The sequence below is a fragment of the Doryrhamphus excisus genome, chromosome 15 (assembly GCF_030265055.1).
Source record: "Doryrhamphus excisus isolate RoL2022-K1 chromosome 15, RoL_Dexc_1.0, whole genome shotgun sequence".
In the NCBI taxonomy this organism is placed as follows: domain Eukaryota; kingdom Metazoa; phylum Chordata; class Actinopteri; order Syngnathiformes; family Syngnathidae; genus Doryrhamphus; species Doryrhamphus excisus.
The window spans coordinates 12,202,501-12,217,837 of record NC_080480.1 but is presented as its reverse complement, the minus strand read 5'-3'; the positions used below and the strand labels follow the sequence as shown (position 1 = coordinate 12,217,837).

At 41.7% G+C, this 15,337-nt stretch overlaps 2 protein-coding genes and 1 non-coding gene across 6 annotated transcripts in view; 2 read left to right on the top strand and 1 right to left on the bottom strand.

Moving 5' to 3' along the window:
• Positions 1 to 311: 311 nt before the first annotated feature.
• Positions 312 to 6,166, top strand: cdr2a (cerebellar degeneration-related protein 2a). The gene is made up of 7 exons (XM_058049847.1): positions 312 to 947; positions 1,537 to 1,649; positions 2,182 to 2,330; positions 2,406 to 2,585; positions 3,955 to 4,239; positions 4,323 to 4,563; positions 5,242 to 6,166. Exons 1-7 carry the CDS (start codon positions 869 to 871, stop codon positions 5,500 to 5,502), a joined length of 1,308 nt encoding a protein of 435 aa, XP_057905830.1. The 5' UTR covers positions 312 to 868; the 3' UTR covers positions 5,503 to 6,166.
• A 510-nt stretch (positions 6,167 to 6,676) lies between these two features.
• trnal-uag (transfer RNA leucine (anticodon UAG)) lies at positions 6,677 to 6,758 on the top strand. The gene has a single exon. It is a non-coding gene; the product is annotated as a tRNA-Leu (tRNA).
• Positions 6,759 to 7,453: 695 nt separating this feature from the next.
• Positions 7,454 to 15,337, bottom strand: part of sdr42e2 (short chain dehydrogenase/reductase family 42E, member 2) — a 23,148-nt gene continuing 15,264 nt past the window's right edge. For all 4 annotated transcript variants that reach the window (XM_058049326.1, XM_058049329.1, XM_058049328.1 and 1 more), the window contains 10 exons: positions 14,233 to 14,328; positions 14,040 to 14,097; positions 13,497 to 13,615; positions 13,341 to 13,416; positions 11,146 to 11,228; positions 10,640 to 10,777; positions 9,734 to 9,799; positions 9,350 to 9,413; positions 9,192 to 9,265; positions 7,454 to 7,982 (listed from right to left, as the gene is read on the bottom strand). In XM_058049326.1, coding sequence (XP_057905309.1) covers positions 7,731 to 7,982; positions 9,192 to 9,265; positions 9,350 to 9,413; positions 9,734 to 9,799; positions 10,640 to 10,777; positions 11,146 to 11,228; positions 13,341 to 13,416; positions 13,497 to 13,615; positions 14,040 to 14,097; positions 14,233 to 14,328 — 1,026 coding nt within the window. In that variant the 3' untranslated portion in view covers positions 7,454 to 7,730. The remainder of the gene's footprint in view (positions 7,983 to 9,191; positions 9,266 to 9,349; positions 9,414 to 9,733; positions 9,800 to 10,639; positions 10,778 to 11,145; positions 11,229 to 13,340; positions 13,417 to 13,496; positions 13,616 to 14,039; positions 14,098 to 14,232; positions 14,329 to 15,337) is intronic.

The following is a 15,337-nucleotide window of genomic DNA, read 5'->3' as shown; positions in this document are numbered from 1 at the left end:
TCTACACAAAGACGGGTGTGTGTGATAATGATGTTGTACATTTATAACACTAGTGGTGTGTGTGTGTCTATCATGACGGACTTTCAGCTCCATGCCACACTATTTTCCATTCATTTGTGTTGGAATCGTTCATCCTACTTTCGGTATTGTACTTCTTCTTGGTTTTCATGGGCCGGTTGGCAAGCAGTTTATAATGTGCATTACCGCCACCTTCTGGTAAGGAGTTCCTCTATTCTATTGGTGGAGAAGCACACCATAAGCTCGGGTCCGGAAATGACGACATGAGTAGGCTATACGCTGTGTATGTAAACCAAGAGGGCGCGAATTTTGACAGGGTAAATGCTGTACCAAATCTATTGCTTTCGATGCGTACTGAACCCCCAAATGTTTCATTTCCGCTCCATCGTCTAGATGACGATGACTAAGTTTATATATATTTTAACGTTATTTTACCAATAATGTAGTACAGCGACGCACACTCACCCTTTAGGGCGCGGTGAGTGTAACATCCGGGTACTGACGGCTCACTACATTTTTTTAATGAGCTCATCGTAGTGCAAAGAGAGACAAAGCCGCAGTTTGTATCTTTAATCCAATACTTGGCCACTTTCTAGAAACGTACAATGCATGTTAATAACTGATTACAATCGTGATTGATTTGGAATGACCACTTTTGATCTTATTATTTTCGATCGGTTGCCACCTAGCGGATGTTGTTGTGCACTACCGATGTGCCACGTTGCTGTTGTCAATACACAGACCGGAAGTGGTGGGGTTAGTAGTACTAGTAGCAGGGCGGAGAGCAGCTGACAACTTCTTCTGGCTACACCTGAGAGGCTGCCTGATAGGTGTGTCTTGTGTAAAAAAAATGCTCACCGACAGGATTTATGAGGACGATTTTGATAAGAAAGGAGAGCAGTGGTGCACCCGGCATGAACTCGAACACGGTAAGTGGCTGGGTGATGTCAATAATGCGGACGCAGCAGTCATGTTTTAGGATAACAATTGTTCCCCTTGGTGAACTGTTACATGATGAGCGGATACATGACACTTAATCAGGCACATTTGCACAACAATTTAACATAATAAAGCACTTATGCTATTAATATGCATATGTTTTGGTTTGACAATATATTATTGCACATAATAACTTCCTTATTCTTTTTTTTATTATTATTTCCTAATTAAATTATTTGCATTGGATGGTAAATCATAGAAAAGTGCAGTCCTATGTGAGTATTGCACACAGGTTTGTGTACATTATAATCCTAATGCAGGATTTGTGGCGGGGCTGTTGTATTACAGTGCATTAGTTTAATCTAGCTGCCCTGGATGAGCCGGCCACTAAGGCTTGTATCTAAAACATAATACAGGTTGATGCTAGAGGTTATTTGTAGGAGAATATCCACTCAGCTGAAGGAAGTATCCTTGCACGCCTTATGTTCCTCTGATTCATCAGTGTGCAACAACAGGATGTGTGTACAGGATCAAGTTGTTTATGGTGTTTTAAAGTGTGTCTTTCCTGTGTTTGGACAGATCTCCATTTGGCCGCCAAGCTCGGGAAAACACTCTTGGAGCGCAACCGTGAGCTGGAGCAAGGGCTGCAGCAGATGTACTCCACCAACCAGGAGCAGCTGCTGGAGATAGAGGTGACACACACACACACACATATACACACAAATACAAACACATGGCAGTTGTTGTTCCTCTTAGCAAGCCAACATGTGATGTTGTGAATGAAACCATTCATGAGACGCTCCATTGGCGAGTATGTTCTAAAAAAACAAAAAGAACACGTTTTTCCACTGTAAGCGAGGTGTACAGTTCTTTAAGAGGATAAATAGTGGGAAAAAAATAACCTAATCCAGCAGTCTGAGCCACCCAGCGCCGTGCACAAGATTTTTTTTTAGCTAATTATACACTGGAGCAGTTTTAAAACTTATTTAACACATTCCTGACTTCTATACCTTTTATTCACTAATTAAGCCAAATTAATTGCTAAAATGTTCCTAAAAAAAGGCTACAAATCTTGTACAAGTCAGTTTTAAAATGAACAGATCATCCCTAAAATCAGTTCTTATATCCTATTTCCGACAATACCTGAAAATTTAGTCCAAATCCATTAAGGACTTTTCAAGTTATTTTGAACAAAAAACATAACCTCAGCGTCCTTCCCTCCAGTATCTGTCCAAGCAAGTGGAACTACTGCGTCAGATGAACGACCAGCATGCCAAAGTTTATGAGACGTTAGACCTGTCCACCAGGGATCTGGAGAGGGGCAACCAGAGACTAACGCAGGACAACCGCCTGGCCCAGAACAAGATCAACAGGTCAGTGAAGTGTGATCCAAAGTGCTAACCTGGAACTGAGTCCTGACATTGTTCTGTTTTTGTGACACTTTCCAGTCTTACTGACTCCATAGACGGACTACAAATCCACATGGAGGATCTGCAGAACCAGGTGGAGGCGCTCATCTCGGCTGGGGCGCAGCGAAACAAACAAGATGTCAACAAAGAGCAGCGACGCAACCTGGGAGCACAGAGCGTTTCCTGTCTTAAAGAGCTCTATGACGTGCATCATGACAGGTAGTGTGTCTGCAGTAAAAATAGGACCAAAAAAGGACATATTGGCAAAATCAACAGTCTTAATTTATTCTAACGCCCACTGCTTGCTGACTGACCTTCAGGTCCCCCGTGAGCCTGATTAGCATTAATCCAAAGGAGTAGGAAGTTAATCCTCCCTCCTTTTCTCACCATGGTGGTTGTATACTCTACAGTATGTGGAAAAAGGCTATTGTGACATACTTCCTGATTGATTCATTCATCAAGCAAAGGTCAAGCTAAAGCATTTATGCTTTAAAAAGCTGGTAACAGAAAACAAGTGTAGTGGTGGTAGCGTCATGGTCTGGGGCTGCACAAATGCTGGCAGCACTGGGGAGCTGTGGTTCATTGAAGGGAAACGGGAATTCCAATATCTACTGTGGCATTGGGAAGCAAAGCATGGCAGCTTTGCAACATGATAATGATCCTGTGCATTTCTCTTGGAGATTAATAATCCATCCATCCATCCATCATATACAGTACCTACAATATGCCATCCATCCATCATATACAGTACCTCCAATATGACATCCATCCATCCACCCATCCATCCATCATCCATCATATACAGTACCTCCAATATGACATCCATCCATCCATCATATACAGTATCTCCAGTATGACATCCATCCATCCATCATATACAGTACCTCCAATATGACATCCATCCATCATATACAGTACCTCCAATATGACATCCATCCATCATATACAGTACCTCCAATATGAGATCCATCCATCCATCATATACAGTACCTCCAATATGACATCCATCCATCATATACAGTACCTCCAATATGACATCCATCCATCATATACAGTACCTCCAATATGACATCCATCCATCATATACAGTACCTCCAATATGAGATCCATCCATCCATCATATACAGTACCTCCAATATGACATCCATCCATCATATACAGTACCTCCAATATGAGATCCATCCATCCATCATATACAGTACCTCCAATATGACATCCATCCATCCACCCATCCATCCATCCATCCATCCATCCATCCATCCATCCATCCATCCATCCATCATATACAGTACCTCCAAGATGACATCCATCCATCCATCATATACAGTACCTCCAATATGAGATCCATCCAGCCATCATATACAGTACCTCCAATATGACATCCATCCATCCATCATATATAGTACCTCCAATATGACATCCATCCATCCATCCATCATATACAGTACCTCCAATATGACATCCATCCAGCCATCCTATACAGTACCTCCAATATAACATCTAAATAATACCGCGATAAGAATGCTTGCTGAAATATGAGATGTGAGTGAGATATTTATATTAATGTTGTGCCTCTGTCTCGGTTCAGGTGTGTATATAACAATAGGCGACAAATGGAGGGACCCCGCTATGATGCCAACCCAGAAGAGGAGCACGCCACGCTTCTTCGCTCCATCAAAGCTCTGCAGGGTCAGTTAGCCACTGAGAAGAGCCTGAGGGAGGCGGTGGAGCACGAGAACGAGCTAACGGCCAAGGAGAAGCTAGGCCTGGAGCAGCGACTCGGCCTGCTAGGGGCCTGCCGGGCCAGGCAGGTGGAGCTGGAGGCCCAAGTGGAGAAGATGAGGCTTCTGTGGCGCGCCGACTGTGCCGACAGGTTGGCATAATGCACATCAAGCACATGCAGCAGAAGTGCTTCAGTATTGATTATGTGTACCTCTCTGATCCTGCCTGTAACAGGAAGCCCGATCGGCTGCTGCTGCCTGACACAATGTTCTTCACTTCAGAGGAAAAACCTGTAGAAGGTCAAAGCGAGATGGAGGAAGTGTACCGCCATCGGCCGAGATGTAACAGCGACGGCTCTGCAAGGGAAATGAGCACGGACGATCACGACAGGATGTGTGTACGGCGAGCGGATGTGGTGAAACAGAGGGGCATTTCTCTGCTCAGTGAGGTGGATGCACAGTACAACGCACTGCAGGTTTGTAGGAGTGTTGGAGGAGAAGTTTTTTGTTTATACATAAAATTTGATGGACTGAACACCTTAGAAACAGCCAAGAGGCGCAACATTCAGCTAACTTATTAAATAAAAGATTCATTTGATATATTTTTCATCAAAATAGTAGTCATGCCGGACTGCACGGCGGTCAAGTGGTTAGCGCGTAGACCTCACAGCTCGGAGACCAGGGTTCAATTCCACCCTCGGCCATCTCTGTGTGGAGTTTGCGTGGGTTTTCTCCGGGTACTCTGGTTTCCTCCCACATTCCAAAAACATGCTAGGTTAATTGGCGACTCCAAATTGTCCATAGGTATGAATGTGAGTGTGAATGGTTGTTTGTTTATATGTGCCCTGTGATTGGCTGGTGACCAGTCCAGGGTGTACCCCGACTCTCGCCCGAAGACAGCTGGGATAGGCTCCAGCACCCCCGCGACCCTCGTGAGTAAAAGCGGTAGAAAATGAATGAATGAATAAATGAATAGTAGTCATGCCAAAATGTTGTGTTGCTGCTGGATGTTCAATATCGGAGTGATATGATAATTTTGTTTTCTTTTCCAAAAGATGAAGGTTTAAAACTGCTCATTTCACTGAAGACCGCTATGACGACATCATACAATGTATGCTTCAAAACCATAAAAGATACTGTGCATGTCGTTTTAGGTGAAATATGACCAACTCCTACAGAGGTGTCAGCAAGCAAGTGTCGGGCTCACCCACAAGTCCGTCCAGACGTCATGCGGTCCCTGCGGCAGCCACCGGCCTCGCCGCCACCCATCCAGCTCCAACAGAGAACTCATAACAATGTCAGAGGAGCCTGAGTACAAAGTTCTCTTCAAGGAGATCTTCACGTGCATCCAAAAGACCAAAGACGACCTGCACGAAAACAGACTTCTCGTCAGTGACAGTTCTGATAGGATATGAATGTATCAGTGTGCTTATTAAACATGCACCAATCTGCTATTTAAATGCCACTTTGCTTTAGTCAGTCAGCACTGATCATTTTTGTTTGGGTGAAGTATTGAAAAATATGCAAATATTACGTCCATGCAGAAGAGTTTGTTGTGTGTGTGAGATTTGTGCAAAGAAAAAAATGTTGGAATGTCGTAGTGGGAAGAAAAAGTACTGATTGAGAGAATTAGCATAGAGAGCTAGTTGTTTTGTTTTTTTGTACGGTGGCATTGTTTGCTCACCAAGTGCATTCCCAAGCACATGTAAGCACTTTAATGAACAGATTGTGTTATTTATTTTTCCACAGATGTTCAGTAAAGATGAAATGCTATTTATTGGGATAGAATGTTAGTTATTGTTGCTAAATGTGACAGTGGAATGACTTGAAATGTCTATTTTTGTTAAATCCTTAAAACATTTATGATGCAGACGTGAAAATGTGCAAAACAAAAATAAATCTAAAAAGGTGAATAATCGTAACTCAAGGTACAACAAGCAAATTGGTAAGTAAACATAATTTCAGATATTTAATTTACTTTATTTCCACTTTTTTGTGGATTTCTAATTTCATGTAATACCAACATTTATGTTTATCGGACATGACTAACACAGAACAATGCAATAAAGAATATGAGAATTGAGCGATATGTTATGAAGTCGTGTCACTTTTATGATTACACACACTTAGCCCAATGTTTGATATTCAGTAATTGCAATTCTTGCTATATTTTACTCACCTTTGGCGTAAAATAGAAGATTGCGAACCAGCAGGCCAATTCTACATGACTTCTGACGTCACAAATGCTCATTTAATGAACTGCAGTGAAAACACACAAAAGAGAGACACAAATTTCAAAGATAGTCTGTCCAGGAAACATGTTTTCTTCCAATTGTTACTTCCTGTCTGCAAAGACCACGTGTCCTAATACTTTTGTCCATGTATGTGCTATGCTATACCATGGAATGGTGTTGGGAAATGTGGTAGCTCACGCTTTCGGGCCACATAAATATCGACTCAGAATACACTACATATCATTTACATATCAAATACATATGGACAATTAACATCCGGCATATGTATATATACCCAATCTAATGTACAGTTGTTAGAAAACATAAAGAATGATTTGCATTACTTGATTTCAACGGTAGCGTGGCCGAGTGGTCTAAGGCGCTGGTTTTAGGCACCAGTCATTTCGATGGCGTGGGTTCGAATCCCACCGCTGCCAGACTTTTTGTAACACGATATTTAGTTTGAAAAAACAAACAGTTCACGTTCGACCACTGACATCTCACTCTGTTCTGCTTGCGTCCAAGTATCCCCTTTATATTAAAAAATGCGGTTGAAGTGCGCCCTCTACTGACCACACGTTGAGTCGCGAGTAAAAAAAAAACAAAATAGTATAGGACATGACATTCAGTATGTAAAACTGTCACACACAAAAGACGACGAAACATTTTGGAGTTCCGCTGTTGACTAGTACACAAACTAGTCCGCCATTATTAACTGCGCGTGCTATGCGTCAACGTCGTCACGTATTGATGCCACGCCCTCAAAACGCCGACTTTTACTAAAATAAATACTCAGTACAATAGAGCCCTCTTGTGGCGATTTGTAGAAACTACTTAAAGGATTTACATATACGTATATATACATTACACACACACACACACATATATATATATATATATATATATATATATACATTTAAAACACAATAAAGCAATAACTTACTTCTCTTGTGTCCATAAAACATACCGGTCGCACTGGCAGCCATTTTGGGAAGCTGGAGCTTGTTTGAAAAATGCATTGCTGACTCTCAACACAGAAACTTTCAGGGTTTGTTTATTTCTAAATGTGTACAAAATCCATAAAACCTCGATTAGAATCTAAAGAAGTGAAAAGAATACACAATATTACAAATCCATTTGCTAGATTTATTTACATAAGATTCTAATGATTTCAAACGCTTGACAACTCAATCCGACAGGAAGCATTCACAAAAAACGGATTTAATACTTTTGTAATTTTGCATAAAGACACACACACATTTGATTATCAAAACAAAAAAACAAAAAGTGAAAGCACTCATTAGGTACGTACACAGCATCTAATATTTTTTGGTGTATTGGATCTCTTATGACATTTTATTGAGGTAAGACAAAGTAATTTAAGTGAAATATTTAGCTTACACCTGTGTCTATGTTAAAATGCTACCCTGAACGCAGCTTAACATGAGGAGCAGCATGCTGAAAGCCATCAGTAGCAGCACCATGTGGGGTCTGTGCAGCCGGGGGGGCCTCCAGTGGACCAGAGTCGAGCCGGAGCGGCCCTTTCGGGAATGAAGGTACTGCTCCACCGAGTCCACCAGGCTGTAGGACTTGGGACTGTACCCGAGATCTTGTCTGGCTTTGTCTATCTTAAAGGTGTGGCTTACAGCTATGTTCCTCACCTGGACAGAAATGAATAAAACATATAGGTCACCTGAAAGGGCGCCGCTAGACTTCATCTTGGACCTTGTGCTGCAAGGTGATGTTTTATTCACGGGGACCATCATCAATCGTGCGGCCGGGTCGGCAGCTGTCTGACGGAATGAGCTCCACACAGCTTTGGTTTCGACCTCATCACGCATTCATGAGGAGGACCCGGCGGGCTGTGACTGAGCCTCCTTAAGATGGATGTTTTAATGCATGTTTTTAAAGGTACCAGCGGATTTAAAAAGACTCCAGTGACTGTCACAGTAGTGGGAAGTATTTTTTTTGGTGTGTGTCTTCTACATGAAATGAGTTTTTACGTCATACAGATGCCTGATAGGAAAATACTACGTAATAGGATTCAGTTCAGGACTTCCAGCTTGGGGTCACCAAGCATTTTTTGGTAGACAGCAGAATTCACGGTTCCATTTATCACATTTATCCAGGTTCTGATGAATACCATCATACTACCACCACCATATTTTACTGTTGGTATGATGTTTCGACGTAACGGGACACACCCTTTCCAAAAAGTTAAACTTTTGTCTCATAAGACCAGTATTTTGGGATCATGACGATCCTTAATGTTCTTTTTGTTCAGCAGTGGTTTTGGTTTTTGAACTCTTTCTTATGGTGGAGTCATGAACACTAACCTTAACTGAGGCAGTTCTTTGGATGTTGCTTTGGGGTCTTTTGTGACCTCTTGGATGAGTCGTTGATGGGCCATTTTGGTTGGATGGCCACTCCAGAGAAGGTTCACCATTGTTCCATGTTTCACTATTTATTGATAATTGCTCTCACTGTGGTTTGCTGGAGTCCCAAAGCTTTAGAAATGGCTTTATAACCTTTTCCAGAGTGATAGATCTCAATTAATATCATTAATTAATCTTATTAAGTTATGTTTTAAGACGTTTAAGATGTTTTTTTTTCCTCCCTTAATAAAAAGTTTCATTAAAAAATTGCCTTTTGTGTTCATTGTCACTGACATAATAAGAAATAATAATAAGAAATCAGGAAGTGGGCAAACACACCACTGTATTTCATGTTTAACTGTTTTGTAAGGTATGTAAAATAACTGTACTGTGCTACAACATTTAAAAGTTAATAAATAAAATCTAAGGGGGGGTCAAATGTTCACTTTCCAGAGTTCATTTCAATCCTCAGAATGAGAAAAAGAGACTAATGACCTCATTTCTGGTGAACAGGAGAGGCACTTCTATCACAGGCCGAAGGAATATGTGCAAATATTCCACCAGGATGGCTGCAAAAAAACAAAAAAACAACAACATCCATTAATCCATGTTGAGAAATGAGCTTATTTAAAAAAATGCTATTTAATGCATACCTGCTGAATAGACGAGACAAAAAGGCAATGTTATCAATGGCCTGCTGTAGCCCAATTTCTCAAACTGCAACAAAAAAAAGCCACAAACAAACAGACATTTTCATAGCACTCATGAAAATAAGCCTGAGATGAATTCTATTTCCGTATCACAGAAAATGGAAATCTCTCATCTCCGCCTGTGCTTTTGGGAAATCAATTTTCCACCACTTAGTTATTTTTAGCACACAAACAACAGCAAAATGCCACAATCAAAGGGGACTATTTTCTTTTATCACGGCAGCCCCACCCCAAAAGAAACAAAACAAGCTGCATTAACAATGCTCTTCTAAACGTGAGCCATATGAAACATTGACATAGCGAAAACAATACACCTTTTTAACTCACCAGAGGAGTTAACCACTCAAAAAGATTAACAGAAAGTCCGTCGTTGATGAAATAGACCTGTCCACTCTGGAAAAAAAACACACGCACCTGATAAAAATGGTAAACAGGACAACACGAATACAACAGGATGCCTTATTAATGCATTAGGATGAGATGATACTGTACCTTCCCAACTGATACAGTACAATATAATATCCTATCAAACAATAATGCCCAAGGTAATGTATGGCACTATTCATAATGTTATGATACGATATGATTCATTCATTCATTTTCTATTGCTTATCCTCACAAGGGTCGCAGGCGTGTTGGAGCCTATCCCAGCTGTCTTCGGGCGAGAGGCGGGGTACACCCTGGACTGGTGGCCAGCCAATCACAGGGCACATATAGACAAACAACCATTCACACTCACATTCATACCTATGGACAATTTGGAGTCGCCAATTAACCTAGCATGTTTTTGGAATGTGGGAGGAAACCAGAGTACCCGGAGAAAACCCACGCATGCACGGGGAGAACATGCAAGGCAGAGAGTGGAATTGAACTCGGGTCTCCTAGCTGTGAGGCCTACACACAAACCACTTACACTGTGCAGCCTACAATATGATACCATACAATACAATGCAGTATGTTAAAATATGATACCATTCTGCATTATATGATATATGTAGTACAGGCTGCACGGCGGTCGAGTGGTTAGCGCGCAGACCTCACAGCTAGGAGACCAGAGTTCAATTCATACATGCGTGGGTTTTCTCCGGGTAGTCCGGTTTCCTCCGGCTCCAGCAACCCCCCGCGACCCTCGTAATATGGTACCATGTGCTACGATACAGTATGGTACAATATGATATAGGCATGTGCGTATGTATATGTATGTATATATACATGGGATTTGCACACACTCACAGCAATACAGCTCTTCTTCATGGTGAGAGCCTCAGCGGCCAGCGCGTGGGCCAGCACCAGGTTGTCCACGTGGACCCAGTTCATTCTGGCCTGCGGGTTGCCAAACCGAAAACTGAAGAAGCGGCGTTCCACATTCACCTGATAAAAGGACAGATAGTGTCCAATCAGATGTCAGGGATCAAACGTTTTAAACATTTCCACGAGTCAACATCCACTCTTCATCCGAACTCTTCATGCATGCACGCCATCTTGTGTGCAGAATCAAATCTATTGTTGTGTTGTGTTCTTAGCCACTTGAGCAACAATTAAGGTTGCATTCATTCCGACTTCACCATGGAGGAAACACTGCAAGAAAGGCGGAGTGTAACTCGACGCCCGGAGGAGAGCGCCATCAATAATGCAGACTCTTCAGTCGGTAACACATTCCACCAGGAGACGCGTGCCTGGTGTATTGTTGTGACTTCTGTCGGAGTGTGTGTATGTGTGTGTGTGTGTGTGTTGCTCACCATCACTCTGTGCAGGTGTCTTCGCTCCTCGGGACCGTAGATGCCGCAAGGCCGCAGGACGCATGTCCTCAACAGACCTCCTCCTTTTGTAGGACGCGATACAAAGCAAGGATTAGACACTTCCTGTTCAGCATAACATCTCAGTGCATGTATTACAGGCTGAGGAGGACGTGCACTGCTGTGTTATAGTATGTATTTGATATTTAATACAGAGTAGGGTTTTTTACACATTGAAAAAAAAATGGCAATGTAAATAAAAGTCGTAGATTTATGAGAAACAAAGTCATAATGTTATCCCTCCACATGGCCAAGGCCAAAGGTCACATAAGTTCCCCCTTTATATAGCGGTCCCAGGCAATTTATGACTTAATTCTCGTAAAATAATGACTTCTTTTCTCTGAAATTCACAACTTTTATTCCCCAAAAATTCAGAATTTATTCTTGTAAATTTACGACTTTTTTCCCTTGTAAATATACGACTTTTTTTTCCTTGTAAATTTACGACTTTTTTTCCTGGTAAATTTACAACTTTATTCTTGAAATATTATGACTTTTTTTCTTTTAAATTTAAAACCTTTTTTTCTCTGAAATTTCCAAGTTTACTCTTTTTTCTCATAAATGTATGACTTTATTCTTGTAATATTACAACGTTTTTTCTCATAAATTTGCAATTTCATTTTCATAATATTTTACATTTTTTCCCCTCATGTATTTATGATTTTATTCTTGTAAAATTATAACTTTTTTCCTTGGAAATGTACAACTTTTTTCTCTGAAATGTCCTACTTTATTATCGTAAATTTACGACTTTTTTCCTTGTAAATTTATGACTTTTACCCTCATAAAATTTACAACTTTATTCTTGGAATATTGTGACTTTCTTGTAAATGTACAACCTTTTTTCTCTGAAACGTCAAAGTTTATTCTTGTAATGTGACAACTCTTTTCTCATAAATGTATGATTTTACTCTTGTAATATTACGATTTTTTTCTCCATAAATTTGCAATTACATTTTCATAATATTCTAAAAAATTTTCCCCTCATGAATTTATGATTTTATTCCTGTAATATTATAACTTTTTTTTATCCCTTGGAAATTTCCGACTTTATTCTTGTAAATTGATGACTTGTTTTTCAAAATCTAAAATGTCAAAATGTTTTCAATGTAGTCTAAATATTCCGTTGTACATTTTGCTATCTCAGACAAGATGAAAATATTTTTAAATTTATTTTGAACTCCTAACACAGAAAAGTAGACATATTTTTCATTGGCGTACGGTGCAGTTATCACTGAGCCCTACGAGGACGGCCTGGCAACAAGTGGCCGTGCAAATATGGACCACATTAAAGTTCATTTTTTCTTACCATAGAACCCCACTACACCAGGCCTAATTAGAAGTAAGCTTCAATTTTTTTTCACTAAACATTTGCGGGCTCAATCCTGAGCCCTGTTGTCTACCCGAGAACAGGCCCAGTTATACCACTCTCCAGTGATCGGGTCAAGGCAGTGGAAAAATGTGGCACATGATCTTTACCCTGCATTATATAATGAGATGGCTCTAAGCTTAATTGAATATATAAGGAGGTGACTGCTGATAGAGGGTAGGGTTACGTCGCAAGGAAAGGGGAGGCTTCACACCTGTTGATGTAAACATAGCGTAACATAAGAGCCTGCCTTATGCACAAGATGTCACATGCGCTTTATTCATTCATTCATTCATTTTCTACCGCTTTTCCTCACGAGGGTCGCGGGGGGTGCTGGAGCCTATCCCAGCTGTCTTCGGGCGAGAGGCGGGTTACACCCTGGACTGGTCGCCAGCCAATCACAGGGCACATATAGACAAACAACCATTCACACTCACATTCATACCTATGGACAATTTGGAGTCGCCAATTAACCTAGCATGTTTTTGGAATGTGGGAGGAAACCGGAGTACCCGGAGAAAACCCACGCATGCATGGGGACATGCAAACTCCACACAGAGATGGCCGAGGGTGGAATTGAACCTGAAGCTGTGAGGTCTGCGCGCTAACCACTCGACCGCCGTGCCGCCCCACATGCGTTTTATGTACAATGTAATGATAGCCAATACAAAATATTGTTTATTATTGTGGTTACATGCGTTCTGCATTACACTAAAAGCCCCTAATGATGTCTACTATTAACAAATGTAACTTCTTCCTGTTACTTTACCTTTGAGGGAGCACCCATTGGCTGAGAGCACCATCTGCTCCGCTACAGCTTTAGTCCTGGAGTAGTGATCGACGTGCTGAAAGAGAAAAACTGCTGAACGCACAGAATTTGCCGACACTTTGAATTACAGTAAATCATATTATTATTATTACTGACCATGCAGGGGGGTACGAAAGGGACGGAGGCCTCGTCACCGTCCTCAATCGGCTCCCCTGCGAACACCGTATTGATCGTGCTGGTGTACACAAGACGAGGGATGCTCCTTTCTTTGCACACTGAAATAAAATATGACTCCACATGATAAAGAGACTTCATTCATTCATCATTCATTCATTCATTCATTCATTTTCTACCGCTTTTTCCTCACAAGGGTCGCGGGGGTGCTGGAGCCTATCCCAGCTGTCTTCGGGCGAGAGGCGGAGTACACCCTGGACTGGTCACCAGCCAATCACAGGGCACATATAGACAAACAACCATTCACACTCACATTCATACCTATGGACAATTTGGAGTCGCCAATTAACCTAGCATGTTTTTGGAATGTGGGAGGAAACCGGAGTACCCGGAGAAAACCCACGCATGAAAGGGGAGAACATGCAAACTCCACACAGAGATGGCCGAGGGTGGAATTGAACCGTGGTCTCCTAGCTGTGAGGTCTGCGCGCGAAGAGACTTCATATTTATTGAATATATTCTTACCATTTATGACGTTATTAGTCCCTCCCACGTTGACTGACTCCACTTGCTCTTTCCTCAGCTGCAAAGACAGAAAAATATGCTGATACATACACTAAAGACATGTAAGGACAAGCGTCTTTAATGCCTTTTCTCCATAGGGTGAAAGATAAGGGACCGTCATCCTGGAGAAACATTAAACATGAAAAGCAATTACCTGTTCTGGGCCAGACATGCCATAAGATGCAGAATGGAACACACAGTCCACACCATCACACAAGTCAAACAGAGATGAATAATCCCGAATGTCATTCTGCAATAACAAGAGAAGAAGAAAAATGACCCGTGGGTGATATATTCCCACTCAGGTGCACATTGCAGCGTGATTTTTTTACAGTCAGTATACTGTAAAAAGACATTATCATAATTACGTTAAAAGCTCCACCAGGCGAGCGGGTGAAACCCGAATCATGTCTACGACCTCCGTGACCCAGTCAGCAGCCAGCGCTCACGAGGCGGATCACTCACCTACGTATGTGTCTTTCCAGGCCGCATGCAGACTGAGAGGCTCGTCTTGCGTCAAGACGACATCTTGACGCAAGGAAGGACTTAGTAACTAGGGTTGATTTTCACGTGTGCATAAACACAAAAAAAAGCCATCGTCTTTGTCGTTTGTTCAACCGGAAAGAAAGGAAGTAAATGAAAAGGAAAGCGGTGTCATGTTACTCAGTGTTAGCCAGCTGTGGAAGAATAGTTAAAGGACAGGATTACTACATGTGAGTTAAATATACTGCAGCTTTGTAGTGGGCTTCATTCAATATCTGAACCCCGGAAAATGATGTACCACCTGACCAGAAGCATTTTTATAATGATATTCTATGCGGTACACTTTTCACGACACAGTGATCGAGTGGTTTGCACGCAGGCCACACAGTTAAAAGACCCAAGTTTGATTCCACCCTCAGAATTTGCATGTTCTCCCCGTGCATGTGTGGGTTTTCTCCGGGTACTCCGGTTTCCTTCCACATTCCAAAAACATGCTAGGTTAATTAGCGACTCCAAATTGTCCATAGGTATGAATGTGAGTGTGAATGGTTGTTTGTCTATATGTGCCCTGTGATTGGCTGGCGATCAGTCCGGGGGTGTATCCCACCTCTCGCCCAAAGACAGCTGGGATAGGCTCCAACATACCCGTGACCCTAGTGAGATAAACCGCATAGAAAATGGATGGATGGAGGTTATCTGGTACCTCCAAATTGTCCATAGGTATGAATGTGAGTGTGAATGGTTGTTTGTCTATATGTGCCCTGTGATTGGCTGGC

Bases quoted from the DNA above. Each gene is read 5' to 3' on its own strand.
- cdr2a (XM_058049847.1), top strand. From the start codon at position 869: ATGCTCACCGACAGGATTTATGAGGACGATTTTGATAAGAAAGGAGAG. The intron at 948-1,536 runs GTAAGTGGCTGG...GTGTTTGGACAG, and splicing joins CCGGCATGAACTCGAACACG to ATCTCCATTTGGCCGCCAAG. The intron at 2,586-3,954 runs GTAGTGTGTCTG...GTCTCGGTTCAG, and splicing joins TATGACGTGCATCATGACAG to GTGTGTATATAACAATAGGC.